The following is a 26,931-nucleotide window of genomic DNA, read 5'->3' as shown; positions in this document are numbered from 1 at the left end:
CATCTCCGAATGAAAGCAGACAGCGAGGATGGGGCCGAGCGCGGTCTTCCCTGAGAAATGAAGCGTGCGACTCGCATATGGAGAATAAGCGTCCTCGGAAAAAAAAAAAACGAGAAAAAAAAACATATTGGCCAGTCCATCAAATGCGGGAATTCATTAGCAGAACAAGTCATTAGCGGGGTTCTGCTTTTTTGCTTCTTTATGAAGTATGCAGATTAATGTACTGTGAAATGACATGCTGACCTTTTCCGCGCTCACACTTGTGTCTTGCTCCTTCTCGTTTGGACAATGTTAAGCAATTATCAGCAAGAGTAAAAATGGGAGTCCTGAATACTAATAAAAAAAAAGATGGCCAGACTTTATTCTGTGTCAAGAGACAAAAGCTATGCCGTGTTTCCGTGAGCTGTCCGTGTGTCACCGGACAAGAACGACAGGCTAATAGCTTTTTTGGGTGGTCGCCCGAAGACAGAAATAGAACTGGAGACTAAAATATTAACTTTGAAGAAAGCAGATCTTGGAAAACACGTTTTTTGCTTCTATGGCTAAGATTTCAAGTTGGAAATGTTGAAAAAAAAGATACATATCAAATCACAGTTATGTGTGGGTTTTCTTTGTATTCATACACACTCTAGATACCAACCAACCCTTGACCGGACATTTCGTCGACGGACAATTCGTCGACCGGACATTTCGTCGACGGACATTTAGCCGACGGACATGTCGTCGACGGACATTTCGCCGACGGACATGTCGTCGACGGACATTTCGCCGACGGACATTTCGCCGACGGACATTTCGCCGACGGACATTTCGTCGACGGACATTTCGTCGACGGACATTTCGTCGACGGACATTTCGTCGACGGACATTTCGTCGACGGACATTTCGTCGACGGACATTTCGTCGACGGACATTTCGTCGACGGACATTTCGTCGACGGACATTTCGTCGACGGAAAATTTGTCGCGGGCTAGGGGATAGTGGTTAAGGTTAGTGGTTAGAATTAGGGTTAGTGGTTAGGGGATAATGGTTAAGGTTAGGGGTTAACCTAACCTCAACCTCGCGAACGATTGTTTTGTTGTATAAATAATTTGTTGCAAGCGATCAACCAGGTATTCACTCTCTCAAAATTATAATCATTAACTGAGTGAGTCTACGACTAAATATCCATTCGACATATCGTCCGGCGACGATATGTCTGTTCGACGAACTGTCCGGCGACGAATTGTTCGTCGATGAAATGTCCGGTTGACGAACTGTCCGTCGACAAAATGTCTGGGCACCCAACCAACCAATGATGTAATGGACATATTTGTGGTTTCAAACGTTGGGCCCAAGGGCCAGATCGGGCCAATCACTTCATTTTTGCATGGCCCACAAAAAGTTGTTTTCAATTCCCCATTTAAAATAGATGAAAAGAACCAAACATTTTTACTTGCTTCTGATTCCAAAACTAGGTAACATTCAGTAAGAAGGACTCCGAAATAATAGCCTATGACGAAAATGAGCTAAACACCATCTAACTAGCAACTTTAATGAGAAATATAACTACGATTTATGTAGAACCTTAAATAAATGACGGGTGGACACATAACAGAATTTTAAGTGCTATTAAAAATCTGCGAGTGTTTACGGCAGTTACTAAAATGTATGCTTTGGTGAGCAGATGGTGTCGGGGAGTTATTTTTTTCTTCGTTTTTTTGATTTTGCTATGACCACTGTACACCCGAGCGTATTATCTTCCACATCCTGTTTACAGTGTAAAACACTAGAAGTCAGCACTGTAAAATTGAGCAGCTGCGTGTGTTTGTGTGGTCGAGACTGAAAAAGATTTTCTATTCACAAGTTAGCCTCACATTCCCTCGACAAGCTTTAGACCCAACTGCTCTCCAGAGTCCTATCATAACAATTCAGTCATCTAAATATTCAACAGTAAATTACACACACTCGTTTTAAGTACAGTTGGCTCATATGTGCTACTCGACGGAGCCTCTACCAAAGCTTCCGCATTTATTACATCTGATATCTTCAATAAATAGAATTCCTGATTATACATCACCGTGGGAAGCAAAGTGGTGGTGCTGCTGCTTCCTCCAAATTCTCCAGTGAGTCACAAGCTGTCCATTCAATTTTTCCCCCCACTACGGAATCTTTATTTTTGCCGTCGTGTTCTTTGCAGCAGGGGTTTATTTTCAACTAAAAAGAAATATATATATTTTTTTAAACTCAAGTTGAGCTTGCAATTTCTCCCCTGGAATGACAAACAGTGGCCATTTATAATTTGGGCCCCAAATTGATTTTCCGCTGTTAAAAACAATGACGCAGCACTTCTAATAGTACAGTTCTCATAACATAATGTAATAGCTATGAGCCTGAGTTATTTTAGATAATAGAGCAATTATTCTCTGTCAACTCTCGATTTGTCCTCTCATCTTTATGCGAGGCATTGTATGAAAATATGCCAATTTGTAACCCTTGACATAAAACCAACTAAATGAAGCTCTATTAATAGTAGAATATTTTAAAATGTAGTTGATATAAGTCAAACCTCATTTAAAAATCACTTTAATATTGATTTTAATTTTAAAATATATTCATAAAAGTAATAGAAAGTGGCCTGAAACCCACACAAAAGGGTAATAAGACTAGTTATGCATAATAATTTTAATGTTGTTGTCATGTTCTTTACTAGCTTGCTTGGATTCAAAACAGCTCTTTGGTGAGCTTTTAATTGAACCAGCCGCTCTGTCAATATAAACAACACAGTTTACATTCGGTGACATGACTCTTCGCACTAGTGCTGATGACACCCACGCTGCGCGAGTCTAGACATCTGATTTAGTGTTTCCAGCACTGGCGGATCACTTATATTTCCTGAATGATTAAGGAAAATGACAAATCGGGAATCAATAATGACAAACGCTGTTTTCGCATTCAAATCATCTTGTTCTTGTTGCCTGTCAAATAAGGCGTTTACTTATTTTGCGTCATAATTCCATCAAAAATGTAGTATGACCGTGGAAAATCCTAATTCAAATGCCCACACTTTTGTTGAGCTAAAATTCTGGGGACGCATCTCCAAATTATGCTACTTGAAGGCAAAACAAAACTGTGGAATGCATCACTTCAATGGTAAAGAAATAAAATAACAGCTCGATAATTCATGCCAGTATTGAATTGATTTCTTGCTCAGTCCACCATGAAAACGAATCTTTGTGAGTTCTTCACAACATCCCCCTCCCAAAAAAACCCAAATGAAAATCAGCTGACAGCTTAACCGACTGCCACGTGCTTTGCACTGGAAGCCATGGTAATAAATGGTACAAATTTACAATGGCCTAGCCAAGAAACAGCTTCCGAAATTTACCGAGATTTAAATCAAGAATGACACCTGACTGAGAAGTGCTATCACAGATATTCCATTCCATATAACACAGCACAAGGTCGGGGTAGCCAAATTACATCTGTGGTGCAAGAGTTCAAGAGAGCCAAAATGCAAATGGATTTATTTTGCACATGCCTCATAATATCATGTAAATTTGAAACTGCTGTGGACCAACTGATTATTAAAACTGTTGCCTGTGAATGCTCAAATGTGAAGCTTTGAAGACTAATTGAATCCCTAATTCATCCTGGCTGTCATTCAGCGTTATCCACCACCTCTGTTCATGGTCATAGAAGGCCACCCTATTGCAAAGTCACCTTAATGTTGATCTACTGAAAAGCTGCTGATCCCATTTCAGAAAGTATGCGGGGCTACCATTTAAAAGGATCGGCTAGTTTTTACATCGGTTTAAATAACCAAATTCAAAGACAAGCTGGGTGGGACAGAAAACGCACTTGACTATGTAATGCAGATATATGGCATTGAAATAGTTGCCAACTCCACAGTAAAGGTCCATAGCAGTAAATCGTGATAAGCAGCAGAAATTGCAAAATTGTTTAGAGATTTTTTTCGGAATGACCATCTGGGCACGATTACACTGCCTAATCAATCAGCGATATGTTTCTAAACAAAGAGTTTTTCATTCTTTGAACAAAAATACCATGAAAGTACTGTATACTATGTCAAATTTGCACAGAAACAAAGCATACCTGGCATGTGCACCATCCTGCAGTTGCAAACCCGCACGACCTCATTGGTCTCACAGAGCAGGCGACAGGCGCTGATGCTGTACGTGTCGTATCCGGGGAACTTCTCCTTGCTGCTGGAGCGGCAGTTACCCCAGGGATGGGGCAGGTAGGTCAGCTAAACATTTATTAGCCAGGTAGACAGCAAAGTTGAACAAATAAGGATTGAAGCAGTAAGTTAGTCACGGCGAGACTCGAGGAAGCTGCGTTGTGATGATGAAGATAAAGACGTACCCTTTGCTCTTGACATGAAACAAAGGTCTGGAAGCCGGGAGAGACACCGAAACCGAGCTGGTGGATGTAGGGAGGCTCATCCTGACTGTGGATTTGAACTCGGATTCCGGCCTCCAGGGATGTCTCATCTTCAAAACGCAACACAGTCACAACGGAAACTCAGATGACAAAAGACATGTCAAGCCATCACACCCAAAGTAGTACATTTTTTTGCCAAATCCATCTGCACAGTGAGATCATTGAGCTATCAACATGTATCGTGAGGATCTTTTTTATGTTCATTTTGACAGTAAACATCGAGTGAAGCCTTAAGTTAAAAGAATTACTCTTTCTCTGTTAAACTACTTCTTGTTAGGGGACTTCAGTTCCCCGCCGACATATATTCTAAGAACTTTTGTCTTTTTGAGTTGTTTAAAATAGCTCCAAAAGTACAAAAACTACGTGCGGTGACTTCTGCATGACATACAATACATGACACAATTTTGTTTTGTATTCCAAGGGTTGACATTTACTAGTTTGGCATCGTTTTCTCGTGAGATGACAACTTCTAGTTACAAAGGATGGCAGTACAACTGCCAAAAATGATGCATATGATTATTTTATGTAAATTCATGCAGGAGCTGAGTAACATAAGGGATTGCATTGGATTCAAAATGTTTGTTGGCTTACTTGTTTCTCTCCATATTGGCAAATATTCATCCTGTTGAATATCCAGCATGATCTCAAGCCCGTTTCCCATTCCGCCTTGTTTGGTTTTTCTGGATGTGGTCTTGTTTCCATTAAAGGTGTAACATTTGCCATATCTGGTGTAAACCTGGAGGAAAACATAATCCATCACATGCTTGACAAATTCAAGGCACTTCCTGTGACAGATTTGGACTTGAGTCACATTGAAATTAGTGCGGAACAAAAATAAGTTGTGCTTCTGAGTGACTAAACTCATAAACATTGGAAGGCAATCAGTATGTTTCTCTACTACAGTTTAATTTTGCTTTGTTTTAATTGGAATGGCAGCTGTTATTGTTGTACACGATGGCTTTTGATTTCAGAAAGCTGTGTTATGTTACATTATGATAGGGAACATGTAGGACTTTTGATTCCAAGGAGATGGGAAAAACATGGCAGTAAATTGGAGCAAAAGCAATCAGGTAAACTCATGTCCCCTTCAAACTATAATGTCAGCAAATAACAATAAAATAAAACTGATGTCACCTTGCTCGCTTGGAGTGCATTTCTCACTCCATCTATGTTTGAAAGCTTGCCAGAAGCTTGCACTTGTGTTTCCGGACAGAAATGAGGGTGTAACTGTAGATCATAAAGAACTAAGGTGTCACTTCTCATTGGTACACCTCGTCTTAAAAGGAAGAAATCGTGATCCACTTCCAGAAGTTCATTTCTGTTTAATCACAATGCTGGCACGATGAAATATGGAATGTGGGACTGATTGAATTTCAAAACTCTATTTGCTCAAATTCATCATGTATAAAACTAAAATTAAATGTACAATAAAACCTTGAAAGTAATCACATGTGGATGGATCACCTGAGAACCAAGTGTTTGCGTCAATTTACAAGCCCTCTAGTTTTCCTTTGACGCTGATTTTAAAACCAAACTACTACTCTTGAAAATATCTTCAGAACATTATATTTGTAAATCCCCTGGCTGCAATTTTTGGGAGGCAACAGTGCCGCAGAGAGTATAGATGTATTGTTCTAGTTAAAATGAAAGCATTCTTCACACTTCATTGCAATTTCCAGTGGTAGTTAAACAAGGAAGTCTCAATATGTACCCTTGTTCTTACTTACCACAGTCAACTAAATCCATTGGATTCATTTACTGAGCGAAACGTTGGGTGGCCGCAAATGAAAATGTTCGAGTAGAGGAAATAGATTGGCTGTGGAAGTCAACAAACAAGACCCCAGAGACACAAATAGGGAATCCAACTGACATATTAAAGAGCTAAGCTGATGATTCTTGAACATGGGCGGCAACATTCTGACTTTAAGATCAAACAGTCCAACCAAATGAGCGTGCAAAGTATAAATGGAGGCTGTTTGCAAACCATCAAAAACTCTTTCTTACAATATACATCAGCGCATTTACTTTGAACAACAAATCTGGAAGGGTTGCAGGGTTCACTCCTTGCCTGGGTGCATTCACAACTGTGATTAGAGAAGAAAATATGAGATGTGTAACAGGGCTTTAGAAGAAAGAAATGTATTTCATGCCATAATTACTTTGTGCAGACTGCACAGTTTGTTGAAAGGATGAGAGCAAATGTTTGCATTCAGAGGAAACGAATCCTTCGAATGTGACTCAAATAGCCATTTGGCACAATAATAGACTTAAGATACATTTGCACAGCTAGTTTTAATATATAGTATATATATTTTTTATGTACTTCTAGAATTCCTAGAGCATGCCATTTCCTTCAGTATGTATTTCTTTGGCATTTGCGCAAGAGAGCTAGATTGTAGTTCACTTCCGACCAAAAAAAACTAAACGCATGTCAAAATGAAGTAAAATCTCAAATCTTTCAAGAAGACATCATCTGATTTATGTTTGTTTCTGAACAAGCTTAATGCTAATACAGATTGTAAAAAGCCATAGACAGGCTAACTGAAACTAGTATTGAAATTATGCAAATATCTCATTTGGTGCATAAAACTAGAGTATCGCACATTCGTACTTCTTACTTCAAACAATTACACAATCACAAGAAATGCAGTGTCGACAATAAGTCAGTTGACATGCCAAGTTCCAACAACTAATTTCAGGGAGATGTTTATCGACCTTATAACACCACCTCATCTCGGAAACTGCCTGACTGGGACTAGTGTTAACTTCCCTGAGGGTCGGAGACAGTAAATCGAAGCCCACCCACACTGAAAGCTTATTGGCTAATTTTACTGACCAAACCAATCAGATGCCTCTGTGTCAAGCAGTCGCCTTGAACTTCTGTTCTGAACAGAAGGAACAATCGCTTTGACAGATTGACTGCTTTCCTCTCTTGCATGCCTCCACAATCTAATTAATGCAGGGTATCCCACACATGATACAATTAAGTTATTATTTTGCCTGCACGCATATAAAGCACAAAATATTTCAAATATAAACTATTTAATATTCATAATTTTACGATTTATCATCTCTATGAAAATCTATCGTAATGCTACAAAGCAATGTAAAACGTAATTGAGTCGCAAGCAAAAATTAAAATTGAATTTATGGAATTGTCATATTTCATTTGCTTCATATGGAATAATGAGTCATATTTCTCCGTAACTTTTACCAAATCGAGATGAATAATTTTCAAATAAAATGTGATTCAAAAGCTGCAATTTTTCATTCTAATGTTATTTTTGTTTTGTTTCTGTTCACGTTCAGGAAGCACAATTTAGAAGTAAGGTTGGGAACCCCCTGAGTTGAAATAAGTGCCTGACTGACATGTGCTGCGAGCTTGAAATGGTTTAATCTCCATTTGGCTGTTGCAGAACAGCCGAGGAGCTAAGCTTCACTTATCACTGATCCTCTCAACCGTTCATTGACACACTTAAACCCGGCAGGGGGACTTCCTCTGATGGAACGGGCAACAAGAGGTGAAGGAGGATTTCGCTTTGGAAATGCTAAAAAGCACCATAGACACACAACCTGCAGTCTGTGCTCAGCACTGGAGGACATTGGGGTATTCACAACACTCCCCCCCGAGACAATGGTAATGATTTCCTATTTTCTTGCCCATTTGAGATTTTTCTCAAACGCTTACAGTGCTTTTCCCTTCAGCTTTTAAATCCATCTTAAAAATAAATGGACTGTTTTTTCCCTGATCTTTCAAGGAGAACTAGTGACTGACTTGTACAATTGAAATAAAAAATGGGAAAAACAACCAACCAAACAACAGTTCACTTTCACATATTGTTCCTAAAAGATGACTAGATCTTACTGGAACAGCAAACAAGTCATTAGGCTTGGAGGAAAATAATACAATTCAGTAAAGCATAAGGAGGATGCTGTTGTCTTACAATGAGTACTAAAAAAATCAAACGTTCGTTTGTTCTACCAGAAATTCATAATTTATACATGTGATTTTTTAATGTGTCTACTCAACATCAGGAGAGTAGATCTTGGTTTACATGCACGACATTCAGCTGAATAATACAGATGGTAAAATGCAGCATATTTAAAAATAATTGTATTTAAAAGACCCATTGACTCGACAGACGTCCATTTTATTTTGACTGAGTCAAAAAGAATTGTCTCAGTTAAAAAACAAAAAAGAATGCCATTTATGGGTAATGTATTTTCCAAACTATAAGGCACAACAAAAAGACTCTAATCCCCTCAGTGCACTTTATAATCCGTTGGATCAATATTGGTTAATCATTGTATGAAATTCCCTTTAGCACAGCTCCATCTACTTGATTCATAACACAATTCCCTACTACTGCAATTACCACTACTACTATTACTAATACTACTAATACTAGTACTGCTACTATTGCTACTACTGCTGCTACTACTACTAGTACTGCTACTATTGCTACTACTACTACTGCTGCTGCTGCTACTACTACTACTACTACTACTACTACTACTACTACTACTACTACTACTACTACTACTACTACTACTACTACTACTACTACTACTGCTGCTTCTACTACTACTACTACTACTACTACTGCAACAACTACCACCACTACTACTATTGCCACCACCACTAAAACTACTACTCCAACTGCCCTTTATAATTAAGTGCGTCTTACATATGAAACACATTTTAAGATCGGCCATTAATTGAAGGTACGCCTTATAGTGCGAAAAACATGGTATATATGTTCAATCCATATTGACTGGGAAGGCTGGTAGCAATTATTTGCTGCCAACCTCTTCTAGTCCAAATGGATTAGATAGCTGGCAGTGGCAGTGAATGAGTTAAAGATGCAATTTGTTGGAAGGAAATCTCCCCTGTCTTCCAGCCTCTTAGAAAGCGGTTGTTCCCTTTGATACAGCGCTTTTAAATCTCACCCCCCACCGTGATTAAACTGGATTCAAATAATCCTTTGTCAAAAGTCAAGACGATTATTTCTATCGTGGCTCCATGCACCGTAACCACATGACGTGGCTAGTAAACACAAATCTATTGTGACCTCCATTAGCAGACAGTTGTCTCTCCGGAGGGATCAAGCAGTTGGCCTCAAGACAGCGCCAACTTTGCCTAATTGACAAATTTGAGCCGAGCAGACTGGACGTTAACTACAATTTCAACGTTGCCGCTCACTCGTGATTGTGGACTCACATACCATAGATCATTGCACAGCTGAGCGTTTCAATCTCACCACTAGTTTCTCACAGAACCATCCGAGCGGGCTTTATCATTTGCAATTAGCGATTTGTCATCATTCCACCGCTGGGCGGAATAACACGCTTGATAAATGTGATCATTTCCCCAAATAGTCATGACAAATGCAAATGAATGAGACAACATTAGCAGAATTCCACCGAGACTCGCTGATTAATAGGATGATCATTCAGCATGATGAATTTGGCGCGCTTCAGCGTTCACTATGAGGGAGGTTTTCATAAAACGGTAGAGTACCAACTTGACCGTTTGAAGTTGTTTGCGCATACATTTAGATCCAGCATGGCATAGATTAAAATGGACTCTGTTGGCATCCTGAGGGGCTTGTTTCACTCAACTTTGTGGGAGCTGTGACTCATCCCTCGCCCCTTTTTCGGGTCTCCTCCATCAAAAATAAGTTGAGGATTCAAGTCAAAGTCAAAGTCTCCCTCTCTCTTCAAAGGCTAGCGTTACCATTTTACTGCCACTCAACCAGGCATTACTCATCTAATGGATCCGTGATAGATGCTTTAGAAGAACAAGTTAGAAATGGACCAGCCTCTCCAGCACAATACTCAGACTCACAAATAGAACTTCCATATATACAACTCTCAGAGAAGGGGAGAGCTTTTGGTGAGTACTAAATTCAAGGCCGCAACCCCACCGGCGTTCTAAATGTGATTTGGAGCTCATAACGGGATTAGAGATGATTTATTTGGCTCTCCACTGACATTTGGATGCCTAATTTATCATTCCAAAAAATTGTTACATTCAGAATTTTAAGTAGATGCCATATATTCATATTGATTGAGTTATGTGGTTATCACTAATGCACGTATGAATTACTTTCCCGACTTCACATGGGAATTAGATTGTTACTCACAATGGTGTCCCAAAATACTAGTTAACTGTAATTTTCGGAATAAAAATGTTTTCTCGGTGGTTTATAATGTATTAATCTTTACATGCTAATGAGCTTCATGTCTTTTCATGTGTAAATAGTCCATGAAACAATCTGCCAGTGCATAATAATTAATAATTTCATAAGAAAATAGCTGCCATTGGCAGAGGTAGATGTCCAATCCATTTGAACTCGGAGGGATGGCAGCACTGCTCATTTGCTATCCAAGTTCAAATGGATTGGATGTATACAAGTGGCAAACTAATTAGAATTTCTAGGTTATATTGTACTTTTAAAAACAGAAAATTAACAACAAACTACGATACAAATATCATTCTGACTGTTAAATTTCAGAAGAAAAATAATGAATCCATCTATTTTCAACACCTGCTGACTTTGGGCAAAAGACAACTAAAAAAAATGAAGGCATAAAATAATTAAATCAAAATTATTCACCTTTGTCATTATTCAAATTTTAATTAAAGGGGAAATAATACTTTAAGTCCAACAATTATGGGATTACTTTTCTCAGTGAGCATGATCTCAACAAAAAAAAAGTCAATTTCCTTTCCCGATAGTTTTGTCAATGTTTATAGCTCACTATATCCAGACTCAAACTGCAGCTTCGTGTAAACTGTCATTATTTATCGTCCTGTGCTATTTCAGGTGGAGTATGACTGTTTATTCCTCACCACAGCTTCAGGCGATGGCACTGAAGAGGTATGGGTGAAGTACATTGACACGGAGTGTTTCAACAAATGTCTCTAAAGAAAGCAAAGAACACATTACCATACCTGAGAAATGGCTGTTTGCCTTTTTAAGCTTCACCTTAACTTGCCCTTCGCTGTTTGATGAGTCTGTCAGGGGATGGGCAACGAGGAGAAACCTGCAGCTGAATCATCCTTCTTTATGCACTTGTCTACTGTTTGACTTTCTTTGTCCGCGGTCAGTCTCATATTCGCGTTTAATCAAGGAACCTCTGTCATTTACGCAGGATTTCATTTTCTAAGGTTGCAATAACTCACCGCATCTACTGTGGCACTCACTGACAATATTTTAAAAAACATTACACGGTTCCCACAGCATCCTTTTTATTTATTTTTCTTCGGAACCAAGACATCTAATCGGTTGTTTTTTCATGACTTTTCGGGGCCGAAACAGCTCTGTTGGAACGTGGCCACATAATGTCTAAATGGGGATGAAATGTCTGGAGTGGAGTGGTTGATATGCTATCTGTGCTTCGCATTTATCAGTACAACATGTGGCGAGCCTTAGGGGTATGAGAGATACACAGGCGTGCATAAATAATATTGAATGTGGACTTGAGTTGAGCAGCGCCCTATAACCGATCTTCGGATTCAACATCAACATGCTGGACATTTGATTAGTATGTGTTCTGAGTTTGAGTATTAACTCAATACTTCGACATTCTAGAAACATATATGTTCAATTCACTGATGAGTCGAATCTGTAGGCATAATCACACCTGCCCTCTTTGGTCCGACCAAACCTAAAATAAAGTTTCCGTAATCAGAGGCATTATGGGAAATGTTTTTTTTTTTTTCCACAGTACATCGGCTAACATGGAGTGTGACCATAACCTGTCAACCTATACGTTTTTCCCTGTATTTGATACTTTTTTATCTTTCCAAATTGTGTACGCCGTATAACAACTTTAGCACAGGATTGTACGATTTTTGTAAAACCGATCTCGTTTTACACATTTCGGCTCTAAACTGGATCTCGGTCACTGGTAGCAGATGAAAACGTTATTGTCGACTGTTAATATTGTCATGGTTTAAAAGCATGATATGCGCAGGCGTGTTCCCGTTTCACACGTCCGCCTTTTCACTATATGAATATAGCGCGTCAGCAAGCAATGTACCTAGACAGTCAAGCTGTCAATGTCTTTTCTACTGGCTGTCGCCTTTTCCCTTTAATTATTAGGCGATGAGTGCTTCTATTTACGCCTCAGAGGGTCCTGAACAAAGAGCAGGGATGTTGTTGCCAGGTGTGGCCATCCCACATACCAATCAATCATTCATTTGTCATCTCTTTCTCCATATGTCTATGTCAAACTAGAAAAGCTGTCTCCAAACGGAGGAGGTGGTTTGAGGTATCACCTAACGGTTGCTTATAATAAACTTCAGATTCTTACTGGTTCCCACAATGATGACATCATTCAAAAGGGCTTTCTGGTGGTTACAGTGCCTCTCCATTATTTCCAATTATTTTAATTAATTAAAAAAATACATAAAGAACTATCGTGGTCGTGATTTACTTTACATCTTTGCCATCACTGGACAAGGCCTGGCATTGAATCATCATATTTTGTTTGATTTTGGTTAATGGACTATTGAAATCAATGGCAACCAATGAGTAATATTTAAAAATCAATTTTAAAAAGTTGCTCTTTTTTGGTTGGCCTTGACATGTTTAGATTTTTCTGAAAGCGGGCAGTGGAGAAAAAAAACGGACAAAACCTGGTTAAAGCTTTCCTGCTTTAAATGATAAGTGATTCATTTCAAAAAGCCTACTCCGGTACATGGTGAACATTTATTCGTCCCAAGTTGTCCATCAACTTGCAACACTTGCTTCATTCACAAGATGGTGCAATAAGTGCACACACATGCTGTAACTGCTGATAACCTTACTTATCTCGATGTTTCCTTTTCAGAAATAACATTTTTTTCTGGAACGCATCGAAGATTCATGAGGACAGGGACTTGAGCAGCTTTGTTTTTTTCATTCTCGGCGAATGGATGCTTAAAAGCCTGTTTAGAGCCTAAGCCTATCCCTCACAGAGCATTAAACAGAGCTGGGCGTCGCCAAATTCCATGGCTGTTTGGTCGAAGGTTAAATGGAACCTATTTGGCCTAATGACACCAACTGCACATGCATCAAAAACATGTATATATTTAAAGAAGACACAGAGATCTAAACAAAATTGAAAATCTCCCATGGTCGTCTTTCTCTAAGCTCAAATTTGTATGAATGACCACATTTCTTATCTTATTGGCTACTATTGATAGCGATAGAAATCCAATGCATTTGAAGTGGGAAAGATGGCCACCAATGGCCCTAAATCTGAATAAAAAATGGAATTGTAGTTCCTAAATGTGATATATGAACAAATGCTTTAAACATATGCTTTTCTCTATCCCTAATTTCACAATACAACACAACAAAGGCTGTCATTGAAGATACTTGATATATGGAAGCGGTAGATTAATTGAGGTGGTCAAAAACTGATAAAACTTGAGAATGACTTTATATTGTAAATACAGATGAAAAAAAAATAAAATTAGAAGCTTTTCAACTAGTGGTATGCATTGAGATTTTAGCAATGCAGAAAGTCTGTCGCAGCTTTAAGGTACTTCATTTGTATGTTAACAATAAGTAGGTTTAAGATTTAATAGACAACTTTTTGCTGTTGTTGTTTACTGATTCAAATTCCGCTGAATGTTTGTGTGTGTTTTGACGCGGGTAAGAAAAAGAGATGGATGTGTTTATTTTCATGCTGTCACGGCTGCATTTTTGATTTGCCTTTAAAATGTTAAAGAACATCAGCCGGCCTGGATTTGTAACGTGTGCTTTGCTCCGTTTAAATGAATCTCTGTCAAATCCATTTCAGAGTTGTGAGCCTTAAATTTGACCTTGTGTTGAGCTCCTGAGATGGCGGCTGCTTTCCATTTGGACATCTATTGCAATTCTACGGCTTTTGACAGACGAATGGAATGCCTTCCGTGACCATTCCGCGGTCATTAAAATCTGGTAACGGCACCAAATTACACCGCTGAACGTTTGTCATCTCTGACGGATCTTTCAAAGAAATATTTGCATTTTTATAAGGGTAAATAAAAAGTACATTTTCCCTTAAGATTTCCTCTTTAAACTCTTAACGGCATCGTGCATTTTCATTCTCATAATAAGGGGGGTTTCGTTTTCCTCTTTAAGTTGTCATGGAGCTCGCAGGTGTTCCGTTCTGCTTCCTCGAGCTTGTTCTTATACGAGCCAATGTTCTCCAAGTAAATCATAACACATGACTTATTACAACAAAAGCTTTACTCTAAAGACTAAGTGTGCTTTCCGCAACTCTTCCGGAGATTTATAATTTGCCTCGACAGATGTCAGGAACGGAGCATGTTTATTTTATTGGAGGCACGCTATAACAACAAGCAGAAAGATATGGCGACAAGAAAAATACACCTCAGTAGACATCAGACAACTGCTGGTTATTGAGATTGCGTGCGGGGTTCCTCATTAGCATGTGCTAATGACTACAAAATTCCACGGTTTAGTTGTAACGGTTTTAGAGGTGTGAAGGTAACGGTCTGAAGTTTTGCCAACCCAAGGCTGATTTTGCTAACTGTCTGAACAAACGCAAGTGTCTGAGCAATTGTCACATAGTCAAATTTTGGAGAAACAGGCAGATAACGATACATTTATGGCCGGCACAATTAATCGACTAATTCAAAAGTGATCGATTATGAAATTCACCTATTTTCATAGTCAATTCACTCCATGGCTGCCTTTGATGAGGCTAGACGTCCAATCCATTTTGACTGGGAGGGCTAGCAGAATTTGCAGTGACTGCATAATCTCAATGCCAGCCATCCCAGTGGAAATTGATTTGATATTTATCACTGTAAATTGCAGTGGATGAGTTCAACTGTTTTTCCAATTCCTGTTTTTTGAGCCCCTGAATAGGCAATTTCGTCTTATTTATTTAGCAATAGTATTGTTTTATTAGCTTCTTTTTAAAGGGAAAACAAACTAGAAAAAAACTGTATTCATTCTCTTTTTAAATTTAATATCAAGTTATTTAAAAACTGTTAACTTATTATAACTACTATACTTGTAATAATCATCATTATTCATTAATAAAAATAAAGGTTATTTTATTATCATTATTTTACCTATGTTTGTTTTTAAATGCAAATCAAACATGGACCATAAAAAATAATTTATTTTTTGTTTTACATTTATGTTAAATGGGTAACAATGCTTTACAATATTATCTCATTTGAGTGAAATTTTATTTCAGTAAAAAAAACACAGAATCGATGCATGTTATTCATCACCTATGCCTTAAAAGATCAGACTATTTTGTCCACACGCCAACATCAGCAATTTAATCCCACTGGGGATATAGCCTGTGACTTTTCTGTTGTTGAATTTCTATCCGTTGTCTCTTAACTTCACTTGGCCTGATCAACATTGCAGTCAATACATCAGTGAGCACAGTGAAATGAAGAAATCAATGTCAGGGTATTCTCATGGCACTTCCATCTCAGCCAGCTAGCCCTCATAGTGAGATGGAAAGTCATCAAGTCAACCTACCCAAAGGGGATAGAAACGTTGTATTGATGTGTGAAGGGTTGCTTTGGTGCTCACAAAAGTCGGAGAAAAAGCAACGGTGAAGGATTACCCAAGCTAGCTTGTCTTCCTCCAGCATGCTCCAAAACACCAAATTCCTTACTTTTTGAAGGGTCATTTTTTTGTTTTTTTAAACAGATGAAAACAAATAGTAAGAAAAGTTAGGAGGGACTATCCATCAATCCTACTTGGGATCTTTTTACTATTGTTCACCAAGCTGTTGGGAAAAGTTCGCCTGATCGAGTTTGACTGCTGCAGCTGTCTTAAAGTTTCTTTTTTTTCCATCCAAAATATTTATGTAAATGTTTTGTGTCATTTATTATATATTATATTTTGAAAAAAATAATAATAAGAAATTGAGAAGAAAAGGCTTCTGTTGAAAACGTTCCTAATTTGACTGCAATATATTCACCAGTCATGAGACTAAATTGCAAGAAGAGCATGTAAGTAAAGGGAGGAATTATTGGACGCTTAACAAAACTCTTGAAATAAATTGATCTTGTAGGAGAGATCAAGGGAACAGCAGTACAAGTGTTATGATTTAACCTCGGGAGACCCTAATTATTTCAAGTTGTACCATTGGTTCAATAAATCCATTTGGGACCTTCCTCTCAAAGCTGTTTAACACATCATCACTGCTTGTTGAAAAAATTAACATATCACTTAGACTTAAAATGTTGAAAATCTTATAATTTAAAAGCTGTGTAGCCTATGTTTACAATACAAAGTTTTAGCAACAGGAATCAAAGAAACACAAAAAAGTACTTTACTATCTGACTTCTCACACCAACCTTACGTCGCCAAAGGGTAAAGTCCACTTACCCCGAACAACTTGATTTTATTCTTAGAATTTTATGACTTTTTCTCCCAAGATTACTTCAATCTCTTAATTTTATGTGATATTAATTCGGTTGGCAAAATTTCCCCTTTAAAGGAAACCACAACTCCAATGTGCTTCACATCAATGATGAGATTGACACATCCAGCTCTAAAGAGAGGCTGTCTACCACTGATGGTACCTTTATTACCTTTTGTTTTTTCAAAGCTTCTCTCACTAAGAAAAAAAAGAAGAAAAAAAACGCAAAAAAATAATATGTGGTCACTTGTATGCCTGCCAACAGTCGACAGTTTAGAGCTGCAGAAGGGGGCCATTAGCAGCTGCTTTAGTATCACGGACTGTTTTCTGCACCGGGACACAACACTAATGGTGCTTTTATACTACAAGCAAAGAGTGTGTGGGGTTGTGGCAGTAGAAATAATCTTGTGCATCCAAGCGACTCATTATAAGCCGCAAACACAGCCACTAGAATGTTAAATCCACAAATTAGCTGAGAATGTTAAGATTATAGAATTAAATACTAACTGCCTATCAGTGCAATGTGAAAATTGGGGAAATCAGTGCACTTTTAACAAAGACAACCCACTGACATTTGGATTTTATATGCTTTTTCTTAATGTTAGTATGATATGCAAACTTGGAAAATAATTTGCATCGTAATGTAAAATTAAAAAGTTTATTCCAACTTAAGCCGCCATTGTTGTTTATGAAACGATGCCGCCAAATTTGTTCCTTATAAAAAAGAGAAGCTCCGCCCTACGTCTATCTGAACATATGTAAAACTGCGTTTGGAAATGGTCTTAGTGCGAGCAAGGTGTTGTAGCGTGCCGCTTTAACTTTGGTGTGAACGCAGTTTTACACATTGTACACTATCCCCTTATGCATTGTATTTATTATAAGATAAATCATTTGAGTATCATACTCGCGACTGTCCACACATTTGTTTCACCTCTGAGCATTGACCTCAATACACCAAGCAGTCTTTACACACGACTGAACCATGGGTGTAAACAGATAAATATAAGGAGTTGACCTCTCCGAAATTCCCACTTTAATTAATGCCAGGTCCCCTCACTGTAATTTCACATCTCCTTTATTAGAAATTTGAAAAGTATTCTCCCCAGAGACGCCCCGAGTCACAGGGAAATTGTTGCACAATATGTTTTTAATTTCCCAGGAGATCCTGGCACAGCAACTATTTAACGACAGAGCAGCTTTGCTGAATGAAACCAAACATACTTGCTTTCTTTTCCTTTTGTAATGGTACTTGGCAAAAAAATGAGATATTCACTCTATAAGGTTTTGACTAGGACAGCACGCATTTATTTATCGTCCCTGAGTGGGGCGTGCGCAGATGGTGGTAGTGATGGAGATGTCTATATAACTCACCTTCAAATAGAAAAATAAACTCGGAGATCTTTTTATACGCCCAGAATGAAGAAATTACCTTAAATTTATCGTTGCAATAAAGCCAAACAGTATGTGGGGCTTGTAACGTCCAACTGTATAACATTTTTAATTCCCTATAACTTCTATGGGCAGTTTTAATAAAGTAACTAGTGACAATTTTTTAATGAGACCTAATAAAGAGACGATTAGCTGGTTCGTAACACATTGGCTACCGTTTAGAGCGATAGACATCCAATCCATTTGAAAAGGCAGATAACGATCAATATAGTTTGTTCAATTTCACACGTGAAGTAAGGGCGACCACAAGGAATGGACTAATTGACAACTGATTGATTACAAAAAGAACATTGACGGTGATTGATGTCCAATCCTATTTGACTGGGGTTGGTGGCAGAGATATTTTAACAATGAAACACTATTTTATACTGTGAAAAATAATCAGTGAATGTCAGCCATCCTAGTTGAATCGGCGGATTCAACGCCCATCACTGTCAGTAGCGGTGAATGAGTCAACGAGACCTAATAAAACGACCAGTAGCCGCTTCATAAAAATCTCAGTTGGATGACCCTTTTATCGGAAAGTACTCCGAGAGCTCGCGTAGCGCCTTGGCAGTTGCCTGATCTATTCTCAACGATATGAACGTCGACCCTCTTCTATCTTGATTATTGACTTTCATGGAAAGTCCTCAATTGACTTCGAGTTCAAACTTGACAGGAAGAGCTCACCAAGTGGCAAAGAAGCCGTTTGAAGTGTTCATTGCCTGCACTTCACATTTTAATGTGCAGAGTTACAGTCTCCTAATGTGCTTGTAATATACTGCGTTGCTCCTCAAGATGACACAAATCAATAGATACACTAATCCGCCTGTATCCACTGGGGCAATCTCTTATCCTTCTGGATTTTCACACACTAACCTAAAAATCTGTGGAGTGTTCTTAGGGGCAAATTTCTTATTCCTGTCAGAAGTAAAGGGGATTATGCACGATACTTAAAGCTTCACCCACTTAAAGTTCAACTTTTTTTTCTTCTACAGCCAGAAGAGAGGAACTCTAAAGCCTAGTTCGGCTTTTGCTGACATTGGCACGTGTGGTAAACAAACACGGGTTGTGCAAAGGTCTCCGTCAAAGTGGCAGATAAAATACTTTTTTTTTTCCCTGCTTGTGTCTTTGAAAGGTTGTTGTGAGGCTAAAAAACAGAACTTTCTAGTTGTGGCCTCGTAAAAAGTGTGTGGGTAGATGGGTCCGCTTTGTATTGCTATTGTAGTTTATACAGGGTGAAAGATATGTCTTTGGCATCCTTCATTAGACCTCAAAGAAAACCTTCCTCTCTTTAGTCTATCAAAAGCACATTTGGTTACCAAGGCAACCAAGGTTCTAGATTTCCTAACCCCGTACTCACGTTGAGCAGGGTCTCAGGACAACGAAATAAACATTCGGTGCCTTTCAAGGTCAGCAGAGCGACAGCAAATGTTCCACCAAGTTGTGTTAAAGCACAACTTTTCTTCAATTTCCATGATGTCGAATAACCTCCATACAACGTATTCTGCATAAGATCATAGTAACTATTTCTCCTTTTGTAGCCGATATGACCAGAGAAAAACAATTATTTATCTATTTAGAAAATTTTAACCACATGAAGTAAATTTGAAAAGTAAAAAAACCTCAAAATTATCATCCAATATCCTCAATTAATAAAAGTCCGATCCAAACTGCCAGAAAATAGTTGTGATATGAGAAAATACAAGGCGTTAGGCTTACTATTGTATCATGTGATAAATACATTGCAATCTTGTCATTTTTAATGGTAGTGAATGACTTGAAAGATTCCATTCAACCAAAATACAACCAGAAAGCTCAAGTTTCTCTTTCCATGAGTCTTTCAGTAGCTAGTCAGGCAGCTGATTTGCCAGCTACAAAGACAGATAATTAGGAATGAAGACCACGCATTCGGGCAAAGGTAGCTAGCCACCCACACAGATAAATACCTTTAGGGCAAAGCTAATTAGCTCGCAACCCGCAGAGACGGATAGGTAAATAAATAGACCCTGCATTAGGGCAAACTGACTCCAAAATAGCCCCTTCAAAGAAATGATGTTCCTCAGAGATGACATCGTCTCTAGGAATGCTACATGCTGTTCTCAATCCTTTTAGACAGAGACACGATTATATCTGTGACTGAGCATATTTGACCTGAATCCTGCATTCACTTCACTGATGCTCTTAATGGAGCTTATTCTACATTGGCGGTGTTTAGAGATGCCACTCCTGTGCTCTCTCCATCAAACGCTGCAATTTTAGAAGCATCCAAGAGAAGATAAAACAAGGCGTCTGATTGATGGGAAGCCTGTTATTCAAATCTGTGAACCGTGGATCAAAGCTCAGATTTATGGCTCAAGTCACAGCTAAAAGAGGACGAAATACGAAAATGTCACAGAGTCAAGAGTTGGCCTGTAATTGAATTGAAAAGCACGAGACCACAATAGATTTCAAGGGAACTTCCCAAAGACAAAGCAAATTCGCACCGAGGTCACGTTCCGCTACTTGGTGAAATCCCTTTCGCGTGTGTGTTCCTGTGTCACGGCGAGTCTAAATTAACCCACCGGTCGTGGCGACGGGCCTCGCGATCCAGGACAACTTTTCACATCAGCGGAGGGATTAGACGCATAGGGTTTACGCTGGCCTTGCCAGAATCCAGGATAACATTTCTGATTCAGCAATTTAAACTAATTTCAAGGCTGGCTCTTCAGCAATTTTCTGGATCAATGGAATGTCATAGCACTCTTGGCCAATAGCTCTTATCACAGCGAGAGAACACATAAGGATGCCATGCTAATTTAATGCTTTGGGAGCTTGGAGGAGGGGCCGAGCTCTCGCTATCTGTGATGTAACGCTTGCCATGATTACTTGAAGACAAAGGAATTTATGACATGAAATGGTCAAATTAAACGACGGAGTGGACAACACTGGGAAGTATTTGGAAGAAAAAAAATAATTCTCTTCAGTTAGATTTTCATGCTGAGCCACTTAATGTCTGAATTTACATTAAAGAAATAAGTGAGGATTTTTTTTGTTTCTAATGTAAATTCTTTAATGATGATGATCCAAATAACTGGATGTATGGATCTTGTAATTCTATGTATTATTCATTTTTTCTGTGTGTACAGAGTAAAAATATTCTGTTACACAAAGGGTGGATGAGAAAAATGTATTTATTTGACCTTGGTTGCAGACTGTGCTGCATTGCCTTAAGGCAAATATTTCAAATGTATCGCCTTCTGTATAAAAGCTTTGGAATTATGGAAATGTATTTCATTTCATTTAGGTAAAGCTGTTGAACATACACTCATGTTTTCGATTTCATTACATTAACTCTGATACCTGGCTATGTTGTCACAAGTTAGCGGCTTATATCTTGAACATTAGAGGAAGAAATAAACACTGCTTCCGTGCTGAACTTTATCTTTTTTCCCAAATTATGATTCTGGCCTAAATCAAAAAAAAAAACAACCTAAAACATCAACCTATTAAAAGTGGCAAGTTTAAGGAAAGAATGGGTATGTACTGACAGAATGGAGAAAATGTAATGATAAAGATGAGTTATTTCAAGTCTCAACCTGGGACAAACATAAAGGTGCATTTTTTTGGGGTGGGGGAAAAAGTTTCTTCTGGCATTCCTAGTTGGATTTTGTTATATTTCAATTGAAAATGGCAGAGCAAAGCCACACAGGCCGAGAAAGCAATTTCCCCCCAACTGCATGACAGCTGTACAAATATATGGTGGCAAATGTTGGAGGAGGAACGGAGGAGGAGGTAGGGCCAGATAAGGGGGTGAAAGACACCGTGGTGGTGCTGGCGAAGTAGCGAGGTTAATCCTGCTGTTTAATCTGCGGTTGGTGGGGGAGTGGAGGGGTTTATCTCTGCCGCCCGCTGCCTTTGTGCTCTTCTTCGACATCCAGCACCCCGACACTGTGACATCATTCAGCACGAGGCGGTTGGGAGGATGGCTGGGCCTCCTGTATCCTGCATCCCACGCTTAACCGTCATGTGCCATTGTAACAGATGCAGGAAGTTAGAAGGTGCCGATTTTGTACATCCGTTGGGATCGCGCGCTGACAACATCAATTGCTATGTTACGGAGCAGCGAACGTTGAACGCCGCGACTCGTTTGCCAGCAATCTGATGAGAACTGGCAATGGGATCAGATGTCAACAACCCCAAGGCGGCAGAGAAATAAAACACAAATTCTCCATGGACACTCCGAATATTTTGATAGCATGGCTATTTGTGGAGAAATAGCCCTCCAGAAAGTGAGCCATTCTAGAATTGGTGGAGATTATTGCTTCAAAATTCAGATTCAAAATAGTTTCCTGTCCGGTTTAAAATTCAAATGTGGGATGTATAACATCCTCCAATTCTGGAATGACTCTTATTTGGACCTTTTCTGCTCATTTTGTTTACTACATCACTCTGCTATACAGAAAAGTGCAGCATATGGAAAATGTCCTCCAGTTGGCTTCATCTGTCAATCAAAATTATACGTGTACGTAACCGGAATGTTACCTCTTGATTTATTTAGGAGAGAGTGGCTGACAGCGTAGGATTGGTGAATCGAGTTGCTTCCCTGACCTTGAGTTCGATGTGCTTTAAACCACTAAAGCTGCCTTGTGTTTTGCATAATGTCAATGAAGAGACAAATAGTGAGTATAAATGAAAGGTGCATCTCATACATATATAACTAAGGAATAACTGCATGGTGGAAATATGGGTCATTATTCTATGATTACACATTTATCTCGCATCAATCTTGTATAAGAAAAGAAAAGAAAAAAGCAGTGTGAAAACATGTATTAACAAAGATGGAAAAGTTGTTAAACATTTACGCACAGGTGGGAATTTTTTTTACTTTTTTTAAAGTCAAAGCTATTGACCTTTCAATGCCAGTCTCCATATCAAGATTGCTGCGAATTGCCTGAGAGCCGCATATAAGCCCCGGGCCCCGAAAAACAATGAACGGAAAATCCATTTGTACATAAAATAAATGCATTTAACAGGATTGTAGATAATAAAACTCTTTTCGACATTCATGTTATTGCTTTTTGTTGTGTATTGGGTTATGAGCAACATTATGTATACATTGCTTTGCTGGAAGCTGTATGCTGTGTTTATGCAAAGTAAATCGAGCAAATCTGAGCAATAGGTCAGTAATTCTTGAAGTGTAGTACGTGTGCTCCCTCCAATGGTATAGAAATGAGTAGCGGTCCAAGTATGTTTCTGTTGTATTTCACTTCTACTACAATAAATGCTTTTTAATTTTGAATTGAATTTGAATTGAATTGAATTGGGAATGGATTATTTTGGCACTTTAGGGTTAGCCCTAATCCTCATTTTAACTGACTTTATTTCACATCTTGATTTAACTCCATAAGTTCCTAATTTATTTCATATAAACATATTTATCTTTTTCCCTTTTGTCTTTAGTTTAAGATATTTTTGTGGTGTGCTGGTTTTTTCATAATCAGATATTTTTGGGGTATGAGAATGCATTTTTGGGGGTGTAGCGATATTGGTTTATCTCTGTAAACCTTAGACTTTGTTGAAAAATGACATCAATCTTGTAATATCACAACTTTACGAGTATATTCTGTGTTTCATTTGTCTTGGGCCATCAAAGAGCCTCTTTTATGGTGGTAGTTTTTCTCAAAAGTTGGAGACGGAGGGAAATAGAGAGCATTTTTGCTGTGAAAAGACAATCATTTATTACTTGGGTAAGTGCTGACATGCACAACATGAATGTGGTGCATCATCAGATCCTGACCTTGATTAGCTTGGAAAAGATAATCTTTAAAATCCATAGATCGCTTGAGGATGAGACTGCTCAAAGGTTTGAATAATGATTCAAACCTTTTAAATCATTATTAGTAATATTTAATTAAAAAAGGAAAAACATCTTTCAACAAACTCTGCGGCGAACTTGCAAGGAGATACAATGTGGCGTCGTCTTAGCCCCCAGTGCATTCTGAATTGCAGTAACTGAATCATTGTATTTAATCGCGACACTCGAAAAACATGGTTATGTAATCAGTACAATAACACCCTCGCTGGTTAGAAAAACAACAGTGTGAGGAATGCTTTCAAGGTAAACAAAGCAAAGCCGTATTTTCAAACAATAATGCGATTATCGCCATCTTCTGCTGGAGTCCCGTCAAAACAGTCCCGTTGTGTTCTGCCGAAAAGCGTGTGTGAAAACAATGTGTCCTCGAGCTGTGGGGCCTTGAGGAGACGATGTGGAGGAAAAGTGTCCATGGTTCCATGAATTGGTTTATAGCCTTATTACTTATTGAAAAATGCTTACAACACATATAGAATATTCATAATAATTCTAACATTCCCTCCTTTTACTATATGTTTGTTATTCATTTTATGACAAATTCAAAATAAGAGGGATATCACCGTTGGCTGTTTTAATTTTACCCGCTTAGGCTCTACTCGTTCGGCAGAAAATAAGATCATTTTCGTCCAATCCATCCTCGTAATTACCATGCTCTTGGAATTCACTGTTAGTGTCAGCACTTCAGTAGGAGATATAATTCATGCAATTTGGAATTTGTAGGGGCAATCGCAGTGGTTATAAGTCGGCTCATCAAAGATCTTAAGCAGGGAATAATACAACACCCACATAATGTCAAAATCGTAGCAAAAAGGGCTACCACAAATTAGGCCAAATCATTATTAGTGAGGCCACAAATCTGTCAGCGGACATTATTCTACTCCAGGATGCTTTTTCATCTTGCGGTTTAGGGTCTGCAGGCCATCGTTGGCCCTGGTGTGGGACCCAGTGGGGGGCGTGTTGTTGAGTGCAACATTTTCAAACGTTGCATACGCCCCCTGCTCCTTCAAGAAGCATTTCAACCGCTGCACGATCCTGGAACGCCGTCAGACTAGTGGCTGCCAGTTGTTCCTTTATCGCCACAAATCCCTGTTCAGTATAATTTCCAAGTTCTTGGACATTGTGATGCAGGTAATTTATCCAATCAACATTTTTGTTTGGAGTAATTAAAAGAAAAATATACTCCTAACCTGCTGCGATCTGATTAGCCAACTTATACTCATCCTCGTGGATGCCAATCGCATCAATGTATCACCCTCTCCATGCGACGCCGTCGCGAGGGGCCCGCCATCATACCGGATTTCTGTGCAGCCAATTGTATCTCCTCTACTGTAGATGGAAAAACAGACACTGGTAATAGCAGTGAGACCAAGGCACAAAGTCCTGCTGTCATTTTGGCAGGAGTCGTATAATTTGTTTTGACCCCACCACCACCATAGGTCAGAACGTGGAATCAGGGGTGTAGTCTGTTTTAGGACGTGGGCACACCACGTCACATTTATCGCTCCCAGTGCCGGTCCGTGCCCTGTGAGGACTAAGCAGGTAAAATGATTAAACGCGACATGTGTTGAAAAGTTAGGCTTGTCCTTTGCTGCCGTTGTAACTGGGTAGACATTATTCCATTTCATACATTTTGGGCTTACATCTTTTGTCAATATCAATTCTTTGAAAAACGATACAGTATGTACAGATATTACAGTCTGGCAAAATTCGATTCAATCCAAGATCAATATATGAGTACAGTTCAATGAGCCTTTATGCCACAATAATTGGTATAAATTATTGTAATAAATATTGGTATAATTCTAATTATAAATTATTTCCTCTTTTGTGTAACACTTCTAAACAGAACTTGTAGTATGAGACCTTTATATAACACTAAAAATTTTGCATTATCTCCTTTACACAATCAGGGGTAATTTGCGCGGGTACCACTCTTAAGAGAGGTCGGCCCCCCCATACATGTTATACAGGTTTGATACAGGTTTGATTTATAATAGCTGCATTTTCCATCAACAATAACCAATTATTTCTTACCGCCTCCCGTTTGGGAACTCCCCGTTGCAGAAATGAATTCTCTGGTCATCTCAGATTTTAATTTTACTATGGCGGATCCGGGTGTTTCCATCTCCGACGACCTTCTTACCCATGGACTTAGGAAAAACGTCAGACAAAGATCCACAAGTTAATTTGTCAGTCTGAATTATGATTTGTAATGCCCCCACCGTATGGGTTAATTTTATCGAAGGCCTGATGGTTTTTCGCACACGTGTGTCATCCAAGCATGCCAATCTAGACCAGTTTCTGCAACAAGGTTTCCCCAATCTGTTTTAGGACTGTTATGTACCACACATATTCCATGTGTATCCTTTGAAATGGATACGTAGCTTTTGTAGCTTGACATAAGGGGGAATCGCCCGTGTTTTTGCCATATATCTGCATATAGATTGAATATATAACCTCCCCCTTTTTTGAGGCATGAAATTTACCATGACTCAAAATGGCAGCCCTCCCAGATAAGTCTTTTGTTTTTGTTTAGTCCCCCAGGTTCCCAAAATTTCCCATTACAGAAATTAAAAATTTCATTTGGCGAAATTCTTTTCTTTTTTGTTTCTGTCCTACTCTGCCACCGCCGTCCTTGAAAGGCTTATCAGCGATTTCAGAAATATTCCACCTTGATATTAGAATATTGATATATCTTGGTGGCTAGCCAATTGAAACACAAAAGACAGACACTCATCCACGCTGGCACTCATAATCAAGAAATTTAGAGTGCTCCCCCAATCATCAAGATTGATGCCTGAAGAAAC

General features: G+C 38.8%; 1 protein-coding gene across 4 annotated transcripts in view; it reads right to left on the bottom strand.

Moving 5' to 3' along the window:
* Positions 1–26,931, bottom strand: part of asic4a (acid-sensing (proton-gated) ion channel family member 4a) — a 121,313-nt gene that overhangs the window by 5,933 nt on the left and 88,449 nt on the right. For all 4 annotated transcript variants that reach the window (XM_077616913.1, XM_077616914.1, XM_077616915.1 and 1 more), the window contains 3 exons: positions 5,035–5,179; positions 4,366–4,493; positions 4,096–4,249 (listed from right to left, as the gene is read on the bottom strand). In XM_077616913.1, coding sequence (XP_077473039.1) covers positions 4,096–4,249; positions 4,366–4,493; positions 5,035–5,179 — 427 coding nt within the window. The remainder of the gene's footprint in view (positions 1–4,095; positions 4,250–4,365; positions 4,494–5,034; positions 5,180–26,931) is intronic.

Source organism: Stigmatopora argus, chromosome 13 (genome assembly GCF_051989625.1).
Source record: "Stigmatopora argus isolate UIUO_Sarg chromosome 13, RoL_Sarg_1.0, whole genome shotgun sequence".
Taxonomy (NCBI): Eukaryota; Metazoa; Chordata; class Actinopteri; order Syngnathiformes; family Syngnathidae; genus Stigmatopora; species Stigmatopora argus.
Note: the sequence above shows the minus strand (reverse complement) of the source record. Positions and strands in the feature narration are given on the sequence as shown.